The sequence below is a fragment of the Berghia stephanieae genome, chromosome 7 (genome assembly GCF_034508935.2).
Source record: "Berghia stephanieae isolate SIO BIC M18660-M18661 chromosome 7, UCSD_Bste_1.3, whole genome shotgun sequence".
NCBI classification, from domain to species: domain Eukaryota; kingdom Metazoa; phylum Mollusca; class Gastropoda; order Nudibranchia; family Aeolidiidae; genus Berghia; species Berghia stephanieae.
Window position 1 is genome coordinate 16,181,404 of NC_088366.1, and position 20,936 is coordinate 16,202,339.

At 37.4% G+C, this 20,936-nt stretch overlaps 1 protein-coding gene across 1 annotated transcript; it reads left to right on the top strand.

Annotated features, from left to right (window-relative positions):
* Window positions 1–1,241: 1,241 nt before the first annotated feature.
* LOC144976788 (uncharacterized) lies at window positions 1,242–18,192 on the top strand. Its single transcript, XM_078921236.1, has 5 exons — window positions 1,242–1,325; window positions 8,562–8,767; window positions 10,236–10,278; window positions 13,086–13,131; window positions 13,983–18,192. The coding sequence occupies exons 2-5, from the start codon at window positions 8,607–8,609 to the stop codon at window positions 18,095–18,097; spliced, it is 4,365 nt and encodes a 1,454-aa protein (XP_078777362.1). The 5' UTR covers window positions 1,242–1,325; window positions 8,562–8,606; the 3' UTR covers window positions 18,098–18,192.
* The last annotated feature ends 2,744 nt before the right edge of the window (window positions 18,193–20,936 follow it).

Consider the following 20,936-nt stretch of genomic DNA (forward strand, 5'->3'; position numbering starts at 1 on the left):
CTTTCTAACCGGCTGATGACACGAGTTTCTATGTGTCTGAGGTGACGGATGAAGGGAGGAATCAACCGCCGTGGCCAGATTGCCCTAGTTCACGCAATAAGCTGTGCTAGCCCCATGACGCTGGTGGGGTGAAGGGAAACTGTCACTCTACAAAGATACCCTCCTGGACTCCCAGCCTAGACACCATTAATGGGTGGACAGAGCTCATAGCCTTGGAAAGCAGTCTGTCTAGGAGAAGGAAAACTCCAACTTCAAACCACCACTGCCTTGTGGATCTGGGAAGATGAAAGGCTATGGAATCACATCCAGAGAATAAAGAACCGCTGAAGTCGGAGTCGCAGAGCCGAAAGGCGCAAATAGTCTGGAGAGGGAAACCAACCCAAAAATTAATGTGACACGCATCCTCCTCACAAAAGAGGAACGAAGAAGAAGAAGAAGAAGAAGGACGGGACAACGCCTGTTAGGCGATGCTACATTTTTTTTTCGGACAGAGACAACGCTGTTAACATCCAGGTACTTTACACCTGAGCACGATGAGAGAATGTGAGTGAAGAGCCTTCTCCAAGGACTCAACTATGCGCCGAGCGAGGCTCGAACCCAGGACCTTCAGATCCGAAAGCGAGTGTCATACTACTAGACCACATAGCCTTACGTGCACATATATCAGCAGGTCTATTAACCAACTGCAAGTATGGGCTTGATTTAACATTGTTGTCATAAATAGTAAGAAGCAGTTACGGTGTCTGGGACACGTGTGAAGAAGAGACGGAATATAAAAGTTGGTAACATCTGGGATGATCGAAGGAAAAAGAGCTAGAGGAAGACAGAGAATGACATTTATTTTAAAAACCTAAGAATGGCCAAAAGTGATTTTTTTTAAAAACGCAGACTACATGCGCACCGCAGATGATCCTGATACTTGGAGACAGCTGACCGCAACGTCCTCAAGAGTACAAGCCACGATGGATGATGAATTTTGAGTTCGTTTGAAAGAATTCCCCGTTGCAACAGAGACTATATCAGTTTGGGTTATCAGACCTGCAAATAAAAAACACGTGGACTAAGCCCCTAATTCCATCCAGGTTGCCAGACCTCGAGATATGTGCAAGTAGACGTAGATAGCATCATTGAATACGAATAGATATAGATAAATCAATTGATATGATGAAAAACGACTGCACACTTTTCTCACAAACCAATCTGACGGACTTTTAATGAACAGCGCGAAATAGCAGCAGGGCGGAAGTGACAGCGAAATGTTTATATTGACAAATTATTATATTAATATTAGAAAGACGTCGAGGAATGGTATAGTATTCTCAAAGGTATGTATTACTAACGATTTTCAAAGATTTAGTCATCATATCCTTAACCTTTTAAAAACAGCTTTATGATATACCAACAGATTTTAGGATTACAAAGGTCAGCACCATGTTTCGGGTCTATTTACAACTACAAGAATTTACAAGGTCTGAATATGAATATAGAGCAGTATAATTAGGTGCCCCAAACGTAAACAATAACAAGTTGCTAGTGATTTTCGTTAGGGGCCGGAAAAATTTACGCACAATATAGGTCTCCCAATTTTGTAGTTTGAGTTGTAGGCAATACACTTTCAGTATTGAAAATATGTTTACATAAAATCTAACAGTTGCAGAAATAATAATATAAGACTAAATTATTCTGAAAATCAGGCTCCGAATAATTCTCGTTTTGTTCACACCAGCGCAATAATTTGCTCTGGTCTAAAAATAGATAGACTGTAACTTTTGATAAATTTTACCTTTTGTTCCATAAAATATCCATATCTAGACATTATTTGATGCATGATCGAGTATTTATGAATATATGTTTCTTTTGCCACCTAACAGCCAAATTTTAAAGGTTATTTTTTTCTATAATTTACATTGGAACTTGAGCTGTCAAGACAGGAACATGTGGTTTGCCATGAGCTTCTAGACCTTTGTTTACGTTTGGGGCACCTAATTATACTGCTCTATAATATAACCCTGCCTTAATACTAAATATAGCAAGGACTATCCCGCACAAATCTTTGGGCCTCTTTTTCGCTCACGAAGTGCCCCAAATTCGCGACAAAATATGGGACGAAGCCGTACATGCTATTTTAAAAAATTAATTACGACGCTGTTTATCGATGAATTTGACTGAAAGTTGGCACACAGTTAGAAAAGAGGTCATTTTAGATTATGTCAAGCGACAAAACTCGTACGATTACCAGAAGACCGTTAAAATAGATTTTTACTCTTTGGAGTACAATATTTCTAAAACTACAAAGAGGCGATATTTTGTCGCTCACAAGGTTATATATGCACATTTCTTCTATTTATATTTCAAATTTCATTGGATTATGATAAGTACTTTTCCCGTATTCTCACAAAACATCAACCCAATTTGCATTTCAATGAGTGAAAATATGGAGACGGCCATTTTGTTCCCTCATCGCACTACACGAAAATGACGTGAGCGAGGCAAGGCTGCCAGATGGCTAGACTATAACCTGACCAAATTCGACTTCAAAAGTGGCTAAATAAAAAATCATATGGCTTTCACTATTAACACTGGCCCACTTAATATGAACTAAATTTTAACAAACAGAAAATTGAATAGACTAGGATAAATGTCACTGAGACAAAAATAGATGAATAAAATTTAATAAAAGAAACAAAATTATATATTTGGCCACACACGTGGCCATCTGGCATTTTGTTCGCGGTGACTGATGACACAAATCCTCGCGCGCTTTTTTTAAATTAAGGCATTGTTTCATTGTTATGTCATATGGATAGTAGATTAACTCTCTCTCTCTCTCTCTCTCTCTCTCTCTCTCTCTCTCTCTCTCTCTCTCTCTCTCAAATAAATACTAGAAATAACATAAGCCATGGTCTCACTGGACTGGTTGATAATAATTTAGCAGGCATTTTTCGTGTCATTTGTATGGGTTGTAGACACAAAATTACACTTCGGAAAAGTTCCAAATGATCAATATTATGTATATTTTAAAACAAAATTATAGTTGACCCTAGCCATAAAGCTCCAAAACTATACAAGTTAGAACTCTTCTGATGTATTCATCATATTTTCTGATAATTTTGCCATCAAACTGCCAAGTTTTAACATCTAATTCCACGTATTAAGCGAGATACAGCCACAAACCAGAATAAAACGCAGAAAAAGCGTCCCATATTTTCGGTATTTTTTTCTCTTTGTGAGTCATCCAAATAAATGACACCTTTGAAACTGCATAACTTTTTTATTTATGAATGGATTTTCAAAATTCAAATACAATTTTTACTCAGTGGAGATAGGGCTTTGATTTCAGACAAAAATTTTCCTCAAAAAGAGAAAAAAAACATTTTTCATAGTCTTTGCTACTAAATACGTCACTTCGCGGTGTCTTGATGCGCTGTTTCCAACGTGTACATATATGCAGGTCTGACATCCCAACGCAATTATGAGCCTAGTTTATCATTGTTGTAATGGAATCTATTTTTTGAGATTTCCAATTCAAACAATGAGCCCATAATGAGTTAGGTTATCAGACCTGCCAAAAAGTGCACGTCGGCCGTTTCCTAATTTCTGATTAAGATTTAACAATTTAACCATTAAGCCTTAAAACTATGTAAAATTCCAAGTTCAAAGATTATAATAATCATACCTGGATACCTGGATACCTCTGTATAGAGCTTTTAGACTTGGTGTAGTCTCCTTCGATCCTCCTCATCTATTAATGATTGGACCAATTTTTATAATTGAACTTGTTTCCTAGGATGTTGCTTATCTCCAACTCTGCTTTGAATTTATTCAAATTTTTGCTGATACTGTGGTTTCTTGCAGTTTATTCCAGTTATTTACAATTCTAGATGAAAAAAGTTCCTTCTTTCATTTGTTTTAAAACGTTCTTTTTTCAGTTTCTTCCTGTTTCCTCGTGTCTGAATGTTCTTGTTTGGTTTAAGAAATCCTGCCTTTACCCTGTCTTTTCCCTGTCTATCATGATGTCAAATGGCCTAGCCCTTTTTCTGACACTAATCTATAGCTACTGTCATGACATCCCCCCCCCCCCCCCCCCCCCCCCGCCCCAGTCAATGATGATGATGAGGGCCAATACTCATCAAATTGTCCATTGTTATCGTCCCGTCGTTGTAATGAAAACACTCTCAAGCCGCTGCAAAACCAGTAATCGATTACGATAATCAGACTGGTAAAGTGGGCGGCTATGTGGTCTAGTGGCATGACACTCGCTTTCGGATCGGAAGGGCCTGAGTTCGAGCCTTGGAAAAGGCTCTTTACTCACAGTCTTTCACCATACTCAGGTGTAAAATGAGCACCTGGCCGTTAACAGCGTTTTCTCTGTCGGAAAAAAAAATTGTAATATCGTTTAACAAGCGTCATGTCTCGTTCTACATGTTACATGTTGCTGTTGGTCAGGAACCCTTGTAAAGAGCTTTGAGCACATTAAGTGGATATTGCGCTATATAAAATAAGCTCAAGTTTAAATGTTTGCCCACAGGAACAAAGCTGATAAACACAGCAAAAAAATGTGTGATGATGAATTTTTAACTCCAAAGTTGTCAGAAAAGTTCAAACTCGAATGTCAGGGTTAGAGTAATCGATGGATTTTGAAAAGTTGTTATAATCCAACGTCCCATAAACTTGAAAAACGTGAGCTTTTGTATAGCGCAATATCCACTAAATGTGCTCAAAGCGCTTTACAAGGGATCCCTGACCAACAGCAAAAGGTAACATGTAGAATAAGACATGACGTCTGTTAGGCAATTTTCCAATTTATTCCAACATATAGACAACGTTGTTAACGACCAGGTACTCATTTTACTCCAGAGTAATGTGAGAGAATATGAGTATAGAGCCTTTTTCCAAGACTCAACTATGCGCCGAGTGAAGCTCGAACCCGGGACCTTCCGCTCAGAAAGCCCGTGTAATACCACTAGACCTCATAGCCGCACATAACCCATACTGGGTATAGTTATAAACTAACATTGATCTTCGTTTAACACTACAGAAAACAGAATAAACTCCACGTATTTATGACTGAACGTACCTCTTGGATGTTCTAATAGCTCAGTTGGTAGAGGTCTCGCTTCACAAGCAAAGGAACCATTAGCGATCCTTAGTGAAGTCAAGAATTTTTTTTTTCTGAACTCCTGATCCACTCAGCAAAGATTGAGTTGCTGGTTCTGTTACACCTGGCGAAAAATAATTGCAATAGACTAGCGTCCTACCAAAAGGGACCAACTAATTGCTATTGTCTGGTTCACATTATAGAAACGGGGATAAAATCAGCTCCAAAAGATCTGAAGGGCTACAAGATGTCTCTAAAAGATTACTTATTTTACGACCATCAACAAATCGTTCTTAATTATAGTTTATGAAGATATCAACACTCAACTCATCGTTTCGCATCATATCTTTTTTTTTTTTATTTTACAAAACTATCAAGTTATAACAGGGAACCGAAGCATCTTAAAAGCAATGAATGATATTTATCGAGACACTTATATAAAAGATAACCCCACAGAAATTATATCCACATAAACAACTCGAAAGGCTCATAAAATTGCAATTTCTATTCCATTTCCCTTGATTGCCCGAAGGCAAGATACAATTGTAATGGTTTATTATGAATATTTATTTCAATTTCAGCTGACTTTTTTGCTTCTTTCGTTAATGAAATCACAAGCAGTCTGCATTCGTATATTCTCCTTTTTCTTTTGCTTGTTATATCATAGACTATCAATCTCTTACAATCTCTCTATTAATACGCCTGATTTTTTTCTGTATGTATACCTAAAGACCTATCTAACTATCTAACCATCTATATATTTTATCCATCAATCAATCTATCTATCCATTTATCTATTTATCTATTTATCCATCCATCTAGTTATCCGCCTATCTATTTATCTATCAATCTATTTGTTTGTCTCTCTGCATACCTGACTATATATCAAATATGTGTCCATTTTCTTATCTATCTATCTATCTATCTATCTATCTATCTATCTATCTATCTATCTATCTATCTATCTATCTATCTATCTATCTATTCACCTATCTTTCTAGTTATTTATTTGATTGTCTACCAATCTAAAATTCAAAATATGTGTCTATATGTCTTTTCATCGGTTTATCTACACATCGATATGCATGTCAGTAAGCTCGAATAGTTCTCTAATTTATCTATGTCTCTATCTTTTATTAACAAATCGATCTGTCTACTTGTCTGCATATCAGACTACGTATGTATCGATTTTTTATTTGTCTGCTCGTTGCTGGACCAGGTCTCTCATTCTTAACGATTCGTCTTTCAGTTGTATATTAGTCCAGCGGCGTGATTCAGATGTTAATCTAAGATTTTATTGTAAATAATGTTAAATTTTGAGAAAAGTCATATGTTTTAGGTTGTCCCAATGGCTCAGTTAGTAAAGCACTAACTTCACGGTCAAAGGGATTGATCATGGGTGAAGTCGATTTTTTTTTCTAACCCCATTATTCAACCAGCAGTTACTGGGTAGATAGGTTTTTTAGGTCTGGCGGAAAGCACTTTGCAATAGACTAGCGTCCTATCCAAAGGGTGGAAGAAAGCAATAGAAACCGTGATAGACCCCGAATCCACGGGCCGCCTAACTGCTTTGAAGGACCGCTTTTTAGAATATTTTTGAGAACAATTAATGTGAACTCGGACAGTGACAATAACGTTATTCCACCCCTCTACCTAGATAGTAACGTGTAATGATATCATCTTTGTGCGGCTATGTGGTCTAGTGGTATGACACTCGCTTCTGGATCGGAAGGTCCTGAATTCGAGCCTCGCTCGACGCATAGTTGAGTCTTAGGAAAAGGCTTTCTCTCACCGTACTCAGGTGTAACATGAGTACCTGGCCGTTAACAGCGTTGTTGCTGTCGGAAAATTTGCAACATCGCCTAACAGGCGTCATGTCCCGTAATAAATGCAACGTGTTGCTGTTGGTCAGGGACCCTTTGTAAAGCGCTTTGAGCACGTTTAGTGGATATTGCGCAATATAAAAGCTGAAGTTGTTTTTGTTTTTTACAGTAATATTTTGTGACGTCAGATTATCAAGCGTAAAGTTCACTAAAAATCAGAATCTTTAAATAGAAGCATCATTTGAATGTTTTCAAAGATATATTTTATTCAAAAATGACAAAATAGAAATCGATTGAGTGGTAGAATAAAAGATTTCTTACACTCTTGCGTTTTGGAATTCGAACTTTGTTCGCAACGCGCGCTCGCAAGCTCGTGCAGTGGTTGGGAAAACGTATGGAATTTCAAAAAGCAAAAGTATAAGAATTGTATAATATATCATATTAAAATCTGGTCACTTTTTCCCTGTCATTATGCTTTGTTGACAACGTTCCCCAAGACTTCATACAGTTGTGAATCGATAAGTCATAATTGATCCTCCTATGCCTCCATAAACAAATCAATGTATCCATTATAATATTTTTTTCTTTAAGAAAATCGTCACATTCGTTACGATACAACCAACATATTTCTTATTCAAATTTCTCTTGTACATCATAAAATTGAAAGAAAATGAACAGTGTGTTGTAGAGCATGTTTTGCTAAAGAAATTATTTATCGCAAGAACTTACTGCTATTGTGTTTGACTGATAAAAAAATATATTTTTGTGATAGTTGGGTGTGAAGTTTTTGGGAAAATCCTGAGAATGGCTGGTAAGGAGAGGGTTAAATAAGTTCTTATGTAGCGCAATATCTACTGAACGTGTCAAGGCACTATACAAGGAGTCCCAAGCTAACAGCAACACTTTATATTTAGGACGAGACATTACGCTTGTTTGGTGATAATATTTTATTTTCGGACAGGAACAATGGTCAGGTATTCATTTTACACATGACTACGTTGAGAAATTTGAGTAAAGAGCTGTTTTCATGCGCCGCTCAGGGTGGGACTCGAACCCAGGACCTTCCGACCCGAACACGAGTGTCATACCACTAGACCGTATAGCCGCACATTTTTTTCTATCAGTCTCTTTATGTATCACATGGATTATCTATCCATTCAGGGATCTATCTCTCATATATAGATAGTATGAGCTTGGCTAAGAAACTCACAACATTGCCGCCCGGAAGTATAACGGACCAACACACAAAACCATGTGTAAGCATGAACTTTTATAGTCTGGTTAATACAGTTTACTGAGAATTACTCATAAACATGGATGGCTAAAGAAAAAACAATAACAAAGACCTGAGTGACTTCAACATCGTTCTATCTATAAATACACGTTAAAAACCGATTTCTTACCATCGCTGAATCATCCCAACGTCACCCCATATTGCTCCTACATAATAAGGTTTTTTATCAATATAATATATACATATATATATAATATATATATATCGTGTTTACTTTTAAAAGGTCAAAGGCCGAAACGTCGTTTGTTTTGTGTTGTTCCCTTATTTATGATTCACATTTGTTCCCTTTATCTTTCTCTCCATTTTATTTTCCATCTACTCACTCCGTCCAATTTTATCTTATCAGAGGAGACAGGCATCTGTTGACAGTAACTTCATTTCATGAGCGGCCATGACCGCCGCCGCGGAGATGAACAAGAACAAGAACAACAACAACAACAACAACAATAGCAACAACAGTAACGATTCCGTCGTATACATATTCAGTCTGTCCTGCCTGTATCAAGTATTCCAGTGTACAGTATTGTTTGTATGTGGCTACGGTTTACTACAGTGAGTGAGAAACAAAACACGCATTATAATGAGCTTTGAGCTTTTATACAGGGCAATATCCATTAAACGTGCTCAAAGCGCTTTACAAGGGGTCCCTGTCCAACAGCAACATTTAACATTTAGGACAAGACATGACGCCTGTAAGGCGATATTATAATTTTTTTTTCGGACAAAGACTACGCTGTTAACGGCCAGGTACTCATTTTAATAATGATACTTTATTGCATCCCAAAAAGGAAATTTTTTACACCTGAGTACGGAGAGAGAATGTGAGTAAAGAGTCTTTTCCAAGGACTCAACTATGCGGCGAGTGAGGCTCGAACCCAGGACTTTCCGATCCGAAAGCGAGTGTCATACCACTAGAACACATAGACGCACAAAAAGTATCTAAAAGCCAAAAAAAAATATTGAGAGTATAGTTAAAACGTGGGTTGAGGGTTAACTGATTCTATCTCCATATTTGTTTAAATTGAGAAAAATTGGTTTAAGATTAATTTTTTGTTAATAACTATATATAAACTTCAACCACTCTTTTATCCATAGTTTATGCGTCAATTTTCGATTTGAACCAATTTTTGTCAGATTACAGAATTAACCCTCAACCCACGTTTTAACTATACTCTCAATATTTTTTTTTTTGGCTTTTAGATACTTTTTGTGCGTCTATGTGTTCTAGTGGTATGACACTCGCTTTCGGATCGGAAAGTCCTGGGTTCGAGCCTCGCTCGCCGCATAGTTGAGTCCTTGGAAAAGACTCTTTACTCACATTCTCTCTCCGTATACCTTTGAATGGATGTTTTGTCAGAATACCTTTTAACATCTTGATTGTAACGCGTGTAATATCTCAACGTTTTCCAAAAGTGGATATAGAACCAGTTAATCGTCAGCCCACGAAAAATCTAAGATAATTTAGGTGAGGGTAACATCGACGATTTTATAGATACAACAACCTTAGGTTTTGAAAAACCCGACGTTTTCATATATGCAGGTCTGACATCCGAACCAACCCACTTATGGGCCTATTTTAACCGTGTTGTAATGGACAATATTTTGCGTCATTTTTTGACATTTCCATTACAACAATGAGCCTCAAAGGAATTGGGATATCAGACCTGCAAATAAGTGCACGTCGGGAAAACTCGATTTATTATATAGTATGATACCAAATATACCATGAGCTGCGCCATTTATCCTTTGTAAAGAAAAACCGCAGTAGTTCACGATTTTTTTTGTCACTCATCCGTTTTATGTAAAATAGAGTTTGACGATTAATATTAGATAGTAATAAATAAATAAAATTGGGGCTGAAGAAGGATTTTGAGCCGAAACGTTCCGTGTTTGTTTTTTTTTTTGTTTTTTTTTTGTTTTTTAAGTTGTTACATTCATTTATTTAAAAATTACTGCTTAGATATTGAATCATAAAAACATCCGTTGTGACATCTCCGCACATCTCCCACTTTCATTCCAGTTGCTTCCACTATTTACAGAGAGCATCAAGAAGACATGACAAGGTAACCCTTCAATCATATCAAATTCGTTAACAATTGGATTCAATAGTCTGATCTCACGTCGCCCAACAACGGCGGCCATCGTGGTTCTAAACAAAGAAGATCGTTACTTTTTATTCTTCATGCTGGCTAGAACTTTTCATATGTCTTGTGATCAGAATGTGTAAAAGTCAAAGCATGATCAGATTTTTAATGGGGGTTTTTTTTTCCTCTGGATACGCTTGTATGCTCGTCGCAGAAATATTTCACAAGGGCGTCCGCCATTGTTTCGATAGTTTAGAGCCAGTTACTAAGTTCCCACGCGTCATTACGAGGAAAGTGACGTCATGACTGTTGAAGTGTATTGACGCCTAGATAACCACGCCTCTCGGACAGTAGTCATAATGTAAACAATGACAGTGATTTTTAAACATAGGACACTACACAGATTTTTACTATCAATGGCATGTGTCTAAATGAAATACCCACTGCTCTACCGCTTGATCAATAGAACCAATACAGAAAACTGTCTGTAAACTTAAACGTTTGTAATATGATCGAGAAATCGTGTGATAACTAGTCACCCATTTAACGATATAAAAAACGATAACAATTATCATAGAGAGGTCAATATCATTCACGTTATTGTTTAGAAACAACCAACTATGTTTGTCCGAGCACGTGTGAAAATGTGTCACAATTTCCATGTTTTGATTGGACAAAACTCTACTGGTCAAGTTACCAGTAGAATTTTGACCAATAAAAACATGACCTTTATATTAATATATTCATCGACCCAACACGACCTAACATAGATAGGCTACGCACATTTTGCTATTAAATCTATAGATAGTATGCAGATGACGTCACTCAGGCCTTTGTTATTGTTTTTGCCATCCGCGTTTGTGAGTTGGTCTCACTAAACTGTATTAACCAGACTATAAAAGTTCATGGTTACACAGAGTTTGTGTGTTGGTCCTTTATACTTCCGGATGGCAATGTTGTGAACTCCTTGGCCAAGCGCATTCTATCTATAGATAGTTCGAAGATGACGTCACTCGGGCCTTTGTTATTGTTTTTGCCATCCGCGTTTGTGAGTTGTTCTCAATAAACTGTATTAACCTGACTATAAACGTTCATGGTTACACAGAGTTTGTGTGTTGGTCCGTTATACTTCCGGATGGCAATGTTGTGAACTCCTTGGCCAAGCGCATTCTATCTATATTGTCACTTCGCGTCTCATGAGTTGACGTGTGCTTGGCTAAGAAACTCACAACATTGCCATCCGGAAGTATAACGCACGGACCAAAACACAGAACTATGTATAACGTTGAACGTATATAGTCTGGTTACTTCAGTTTAGTGAGAACTACTCATGAACACGGATGGCAAAAAAAACAATAACAAAGACCTGAGTGACATCACCTTCGTTCTATCTATAGTCTGATCAAAATAGCTGGCAAAAGACAACGACAAAGACCTGAAAGACGTCAATTTCGTTCTATCTATGAGTGTACGAATGCCAAGGATCAACTCATTGTCAGGAGTGATTTGAAAGTTGAGTTGACGAGAAATGTGAGATCTTTGTCATCGTCAAAGAAAAGACTATATCTTTTGTTTTCGACGACGTGCACTTATTTGCAGGTCTTATAACCCAATTCCTTATAGGCTCATTGTTGTAATGGAAATCTCAAAAAAAAGACGCAAAATATTGTCCATTACACCAATGCTAAACTAGGCCCATTAGTGGGTTGGGAAGTCAGACCTGCATATATGAGTACGTCGTCTTTGATATAACATGAGTTTTACCAAAATTATATCATATTATTACAATTGAATCCAATTTTAATATTCAAATCTCACCGACCTAATAGTTTTTTGAGACGGTGGGTCAAATTAATTTATTGCTTTGTCATATACTTTCCATCACTCGTGTTAAACTGTGATAAACAATCTAAATATTTTAACTTAACTTAAGCATTTATATATAGCAATATCCTTTAAACTGCTCAAAGCGCTATACAAGGGGTCCTTAATCAACAGCAACATTTAACATGTTAGACAAGGCATGACGTCTGTTAGGCAATATTACAAGGTTTCTTTCCGACAGAGACAACGCTGTTAACGGCCATACTTAATTTTACACCAGAGTACGTCGAATGTGAGTATCGAGTCTTCTTTCCAAGGACTCGACTATGAGCCGCTCAGAGCGGGACTCGAACCTTGGAATCTTCGATCCCCAGGCATGTATGATACCAGAAGACCATATTATGGTCGCACGTCTTCCCAAAGTGTTGATTAATTGTGGAGAAAGTGCCCACTGTATTAGATAGAACTGTATGTAATTGTTGCACCAGCTAACTTTCCATTATCTTTTTACCATAATATAATCAAATCATCTTGCACTATTATTATTATTATTATTATTATTATTATTACTATTATTATTGTTATTATTATCATTATTATTATTATTATTATTATTATTATCATCATTATTATTATTATTATTATTATTATTATTATTATTATCATTATTATTATTATTATTATTATTATTATTATTATTACTATTATTATTGTTATTATTATCATTATTATTATTATTATTATTATGATTATTATTATTATTATTAGTATTATATTATTATTATTATCATTATTATTATTAATAATAATATTATTATTACTATTATTATCATTATTATCATTATTATCATTATTATTATTATTATTATTATTATTATTATTATTATTATTATTATTATTATTACTATATTATTATTATTATTATTATTATTATTATTATTATTATTATTATTATTATACAGACAAAACCGAACAAATACAAAGATCACGACCTGCCGAGCGATCAAAGTAAGTGCCGTAACTCATTTAATCAAAATTAAGTAAGTTGATAACCTCAGTTATCTTTCTTCCATTGTTTTAGCGAAGAAAGCTCTTTTGTCCTTTGACCCAGTGCTCAAACAAAAGCCAGACTAGAAGTGTTTCTTTATTTTCATTTTCTTTTGTTTGTTTGTTTGTTTGTTTGGTGGGGTTCTTCTCCTGTTGTTTCTTTTTTCTATTATTGATTTTCCTTTTACGTTTTTGTTTGCTAGATTTGTCATATTTGTTTTAGCCATTGCTTTTTCCTTATCAATATTTGTTTGGGTTTCCTTTCTTTTCTTTTTTTGGGGAGGGGTGGGGGGCAGGGGGGATACTTTATTTTTTTGATGTTGTGGTTATGTTTATGGTGGGGGCGCGGGGGGGGGGGGTCAATGAATGGGTTTGTTTTGTTTTTTATATTTATTGTTTTTTGTTGGTTTTGTTTTGTTTTCTTTTGTTTTGTTTGTTTTGTTTTGTTTTTTTTTGTTTGTTTTTTTTTCTGTGTGTTTTTTTTTTGTTGAGAATATATAATATTCATTGGCAAGCGACGTGATATCTTATCCTGTAGCAAAGTCCGAGTGAGAATTGACTTGCTAAAGGCCACACCATGCATTGGGGAAATTGAATTCAGCACATTCTAAGGACGACGTAAAACAAAATGTATACCGCTGTAACACACGATCCCTAAGAAACATTTTAAAGGCTGGGTGAAATGAAAATTTGATTCCATAAGCTAGGCTGAACGTAATGAAAATATCGAAAATGCCTTACTATTAATCGTATTGATTTAGGGATTTTTTAAAAACAATTTATTAAAATTTCTATTTTATTTCACTCCGCAGGTAGAACTACAATGGATGTGAGCTTTCTAACCACGGCGGACACTAATGACGAGTACATTCAAAGACAAACAAATACTGTTGAACGCAAACTCAACAACAGAGAATCAAGATATTTATCAAAGAGGTCAAAAAATCGCAGTCGACGTTCTATGAGCCGTTATGTCCAATCTAGAGAGCGTGGTTACAGCATTGATAATAGAAGTGCCAAATCGTCTCTTGATACAGAATCCCTGGTTTCAAGTATTGTCCTAGCCCCGACGCTGGCGAAGAATACTTCTAGTATTGAAAGGTATAGAGACAGTGACAGTAACATTAAGCATCCGTACTCTACTGTCATTGAAGAACTAGGAGAAAAAAGTTCAGATGGAAGAATAGAAGATTGTGAAGATAGTAACACAGACGAGGGTGGTGGAGGCGAGGGAGGAGGTAGAGAAGTACTTGAACAGGACTGGGAGAGTTCAGATTGCTCTCGCTTTGAGGGTGTCGATAAAGATTTCAACAAACACAGGAAATGTCAAAAAATTGGAAGTAGACGATCCCGAATCATACTCTCGAACCAAAGCGCTGGTTCCAGATGCCGCGGTCTTTACCTCGCGGAAACTCAAGATAATTCCATTCGCCACCCTTTTCCGGCATCATCAGATAGACTAGACTGCGCAACTCAATTTGTTTCTAGAGTACCTTCCAATGTCATCGTTCTGAGCCCATCTGTAACAACAAATCGTTTATCTGTCAACGGCATTGCCAGCACCGTAAAGATACCCTTGTCAAAGCTAACCATTCAAACGACGAAGCCAAAAAAGAAAGCAACCGGTTGCATTTCACTGGCCTCAACTCAAAAAGTTAATAAAACCAAGCATAATAAGACTTTCGAATCCAAAATTTTCCGTCATCAATCGAAGACGTTCTGTCCATCCCAGAACTCCGATATCACGGATCGTAAAACTGGCAGATTACTGGCTACTAAGAAGACCCGATATGAAAATATAACGGCTAGCAGTTGGTACAGGAGGTGCCCTGATCTAAATACAAATTACGCAGCTGTGGATTTAGAGGAGTGTGGGAAGGAGCTGCATCAACTCATCCAAAACACAATGAAGGAATATGGAGACTGGTGTGGGTTCCCGTACGGACAATCAAATAAGACAAGCAGTGATAAATTGATCACAAGACACAATGAAATTAAACATTTAGACGGGTCGAACAACTCACCATATTTGACAAGAGGAAATCACAGCAAAATTCCTTCCATTGCCAAAGCCTCGTTTATGAGTGCTGAAAGTTTTGATAACGCAAACTGCAACAAGTTGATGCGAAGCAATCTGTTTTTCCATTACAGTCCGAAGCCGCCTGTCAGAAAGCTGTCGCGCAATCAAATTAAACCAAAAGAACCCGTAGTTCTCGCCAATCTACTTCAAGAATTAGACACTTTAACCCAAAAAATTAACAAACATTATTATGATAATGAAATACTAACCAACATAAAGAGAAATGAAAACATAATCTCTCAGTTCAACTATAACAAGTCACCTGAAACCGGTTCTCTTTGCAGCAACTTGAATGCAACAATACATTCGAAAGTCTCGGAAAATGATTATTTGTATAAGGATCATTCCTTGCAATCTGTGAGCAGCAGCTCTGCTATATCACAACGATATAAAACATGTCAGCCCCCTGTGAAATCGATGGTAAGCAAACGTAAAAAGATATTAATTGAGACGTGTCCTGTTCCATTAGGAGGAACCGAGATAGTTTCTTATTTAGAACTGGTTCCAAAATGCAATCCAGCCCGAGGATTCCAGTTATCCAAGTTGTCCAAAGTGCCTGCTTATCAAGAACTGCCGTCAGCGAGATATCCGAATGCTTACAGTATTAATTCTGCTGCGTTTCAGAGATTTGAACAGACACAAAGCATGGCCTGTACCAAGGAGGAAGAACCCGATAACTTTACAGAAAATAGGCCATCTGAAATCGTTAGCCAATCAATGTCTGTGCAATGTATCTCTTTGAAAAGGGGGTCAAACATTCCGGAACACACCCATGGAAACACTAATATTGGAGAAAATAAAAGTTTATCTGAAGATTGTTTGAGTGGCTTTCCGACAACTCAGTGTGCTCCAATCAGTGACCATATGGAAAGCAATAAACAGTTAACACAAAGCAACAAAGAACCAAACAAACGTTTGAATAAGGCAATTACTAACTCACCAAACAGATCAACCTCTCCATACAAAAAGCAATCAGCCAACAAAGGGTCATATGCCGCAAAGTTTCGGAGGACACAACTGCAAAAGCAGGACGCGATGAAGGTATCTACGCAACAGCGCCGAAATACATCACCGAAAAAATCGTCCCCTGAAAAAGGAGTCACAGTTAACCAAAAAGTTACAATCTTCTCACCAATTGAAACTAAAAAATCCTCAAAACTCCATAACCATCCGTTTGGTAAATCGGGCGAGCTAAGAAGACCAACTGTATCATCGTCAAGTAAAAACAGACGAAATACATTGCAAAGCAGGAAAGGAATAATAAACTCCAGACAATTGAACGGGAAAACATATTCCCTTCAGGGAACATTTGATAAAAAGAAAAGAGCACAAACACGTCAATGCTCGAATCATTTTACGTCTCCATCAAAGAGACCGAAACACCAAATCTTCTACACTAAAACCACATGGAATACCAGCGACCACCGTCCAGCGAGGAAAAATATTGGTTTATCTGATAGACGTAACAATAGTTTTTCCCCATCTGACAAAGATACATTTTCTGAAAAACCAATTGCATTCTCCTCTCCACAAGATAACATTCAAAATATTTCTCATGGAGACATAGACCGATCAAAAACCGTCTCATTTCCTAATGGCCCTATCGAATCCGTTAGGTACGAGATGAAACCCGGTCTTGGTTTCAAGAATTGTTACACGCAAAGAATACACAAGAAAATACATGATCGGTCTAAACCTCGAAAATCTGCTGTCAATTTCAAGCAAAACACGCGATATAACTTTGGAACCTCGATGGAGGGTCGTCCTCACTTTGAACACCCCCATCGAGTTGATGATATGATCACTTCAACTGGCCAAAGAGGTGAACATCCAGAGAGCGACTCGGGAATTGAGAAGAAGGAAATCTCGTCCAATTCGGATCATGGAAGAACGGTAACCATTTCTCCCCAGTCAGCATTTTGTAAACAAGGATATCAGTGTAGTTTGGGACAATCGCCGGAGTCTTCCGATCACCAAATCGAAAGGTCGGAATGCCACAATTTTGTCAAAGATTCTAGGGTACCGGCACACTTTCATAAGTATAATGATTTAAAACACACCAACTCATCCAAACAATCAAAATTTGTTCACTTGACTGGAACTTTACTAAATCTTAAGTCTGCAGATAGGAGAAACAGTTTCGGGAATTATAAAAACAAGTATAAACGAGTAGCTTTTCCTCAAAAGAAACCCAAAAAGGAAGACAGAATGCGTGTAAGTGGATTCAACGACGAACTGAGAATGTCTCTTCAATCAAGGAATCGTGATTCTGGAATTTCTCAGCCTACGATTCCAAACACAGACAATTTAAAAACAACAACTGCTACGACATCAAGTGATTTGGACTATAAAGATCCGTTTAATACATGCCAAGACTTTGAAAGTTGTAGAAAATCTAAGCGGCTTCAATTTCTCAACAGGTCTCATTCGTCACCTGATCTTTCTTCCACACCATACCACAACAAAGGTGGTCGGCTTACCGGGAATAAAATTCCAACAGGAAACAGAACACCGGCTGTACACAAGCATCGAAAGACGAAGTGGATGAAGAGTAACCTTCCCTTGGAAAGCGATAGATCTATTTCAGGGGGTTACAAAAGCGCTACAGAAAGTAGTAGAAGGCAACCACCATTCATGAAAAATAAACATAAGACACTGAAAGAAAGAAAGATTGAACTTATCATGGGAGATCAGGGGTCAAGGGTTGAAAGGTTCAAACGATACTGCGTAGCTAGTACGAGTAGCAGCCTGGAAGAAGATGGTACGACCTGTTCGACTGACTTCTTGCTGGACACTCTAGACGAAATATCAGAGTCTTTGTCTGATGACAACGTTGTGTACTGGTAAAACTGTACCAGATCAATATACTTACTTACTTAATCCTCTTCGGGTCTTGAGGCACATAGGGCATCCACCAGACATCTCCATTTAAAAAAAAAAAATTTTGCGATCGGCTGCTTTTGCGGTGGCTGTATTCAGCACAGGCCTGCTTCCTTTGATTCTTTTTCCATGGTCCTTCGCCAGGTTTCTTCGGGAGCTTATGGAGCTTGAAAATTCTAAGCTTAAAATTGTCAAATAATTGTTTTCAATACGAGAACAGCAAAATTGATGAGATTTGGGCTTTCGGGTCAACCCACTTAGCTTTTCCTTTTATATCATTTTCGCATTCAACGTCTAATCAAATATTCGAGAGAATACTTTATCATTAAATCACAAACCATAATACATATACTCCATATCATCACAATTACAAAATTCCATCTTCAACCCTTTTAATCACATTTTATATATTATTTACTATATTTTGTTTTATTTTGATATGATTATACTACATATATATATATATATATATATATATATATATATATGTGTGTGTGTGTGTGTGTGTAATTATATATATATATATATATATATATATATATATATATATATATAGAGAGAGAGAGAGAGAGAGAGAGAGAGAGATAGAGAGAGAGAGAGAGAGAAAGAGCGAGAGAAAGAGTTGCTATTAAAACTATGTAAATATGTTGTGCACGCTTTGTTTATTATATTCTCCCGCTAACTATCCCCGCGTTCAAATAAAATATCATTTATCTAGTAAGCATATGAGTAACCAGTCTTCTCAAAACGGTATAATATCAGGGTGAACCTAGTCCCAAAAATGATTTCAAAAGAAAAGCAGTGAACAGATATGCGAGCTGTTAGCCTTTGTCTCTTCAAGATACTACGTTAATTGGTTTAGAAAAACATGTGAAAACTAACCTATGTCTTGTAGGTTCTTGTAGGTGTATGAACAGTGCCTGCTGACTAATTTATCAATTTGGTATTTTTGATGATAAACTCAATTTTTAACATCTACATTTTTTTTAAATCACGCCCTTCCGCCATAGCATCATTTGATACCATCCCCTCGGCATTCCATCAAAATAATCCATCAAACAAGATGTCTGATGTCAACAGGAATGACTCAAGTGAGCAAACTGGGGCTTAATAATCTTGTCCAAGGAAAAAAAAAAGAAAGTCCCTGAAGCGGAGCTTGAGCAGGGATCTTCCGCGTCACTGTGCAATACCTTAACCACTCGGCCACTTCGCGCCCCCCCCCCCATCCAAATAACCAAGAAATAAAACCATTTTGAGACGATGGGTCACTTGTATATATTCATTATTTTCTTTATACAATCATACTAATTAATGAGCAGGCTTCTGTCTTCCTCTAACTTTGGATTAGTGACCTGAATGCAAAACACGAACTCACAACTCTCCTCTGATGCACAGGTGGCAACATCATATTTCATGTCTTCAGAATGGGTTGAACCGACGTGTCGATATTTGCAGGTCTGATAATCCTAATTGTTAGGATTTCATTGTTGTAATGGAAATACACGTACTCTCAAACCAACGTAAGATATTGTCCATTACAACAATTTTAGCTCAGGCCCATAATTAATTGCGTTCGTATATCAGACCTGCACATACGTGCACTTAGCGTTGAACAGATCCGTTGCGATTTTTTAAAATATATCATTAGATGACCCCTCATATTTCCATTCAAATCTAGCAACTACTTTATAACCCAGCATGATGTTTTCGTCTCTAAAGGCCTAATATTATATCTTACCATAATATTAATTGTACGATGTTATCTAACATCACTAAGAACATCATCACTAGCCCTATGCTATAGCGTCGCTGAATACTGTGCCCCGGTTTGGACTCGCAGTGCCCATGTACATAAAGTGGACACTCTACTTAATGATACTATGAGAACCGTCTCGGGAGCCCTAAAATCCACACCAATAGCATGGCTACCAACCTTAAGCGGCATTGCTCCCCCTCACCTCCGTAGAGAAGAAGCAACACAAAAACAACATGAGCGCGTTGACAACATCTCATACACAACACCGCTCAAACAAGTCACGCAAATGGCACCGAAAACCTCACGCCTTAAATCAAGGAAACCTTTTTATGGCTCAAAATTAGAAGATTTCGATATCGCAGAGACCTGGAGAAAGGAATGGACTGACTGCCCGCCAAAGGGTAGAGCAATAATCAACGACCCCTCTATCCAACCACTGCCGGGATTCCACGAGCTGACAAGAAAGCAGTGGGTACATGCAAACAGGATCAGGTCCCGACACGACAGGACAGCGACAAACCTGTACCGCTGGGGCTACCGAGATTCGCCCAAGTGCACAGCATGTGGTGGTGCCAAACAAGATATGGACCACTTGGTCCTGCACTGCCCGTCCACAGCCGTGCCAGGGGGCTATGATACCGTCCATCAAGGAGGACAAAAATACCTGGACTGGAGTGAAACGGTTCACTTGGAGGTGTAACCATAAGAAACTACTACTACTATCTAACATCACTTGAATTTTAAACATGTTTTTTTTTTTTGTCACTGCATAATTTAACCTTTCGCAGTTCTTTTGGACGTTATTCATCTGAGTGTGATGTTGATACCATATTAGGGACACCAACAGAGAGTCTTTTCGTAAAGTGCTGTGCGAGGCACCCTATATTCGTCATTACACATTAGAACAGTTTGTTAAATTTGAATTAACTCGACCTATCCAGACATCTTATGCGGTTATTTGGTTTTATGGTATGACACTCGCCTTCTGATCGCAAGGTCCGGGGGTCCGAGTCCTGCTCGGTGAGGCGCATTGTTGATCTTTAGATAATG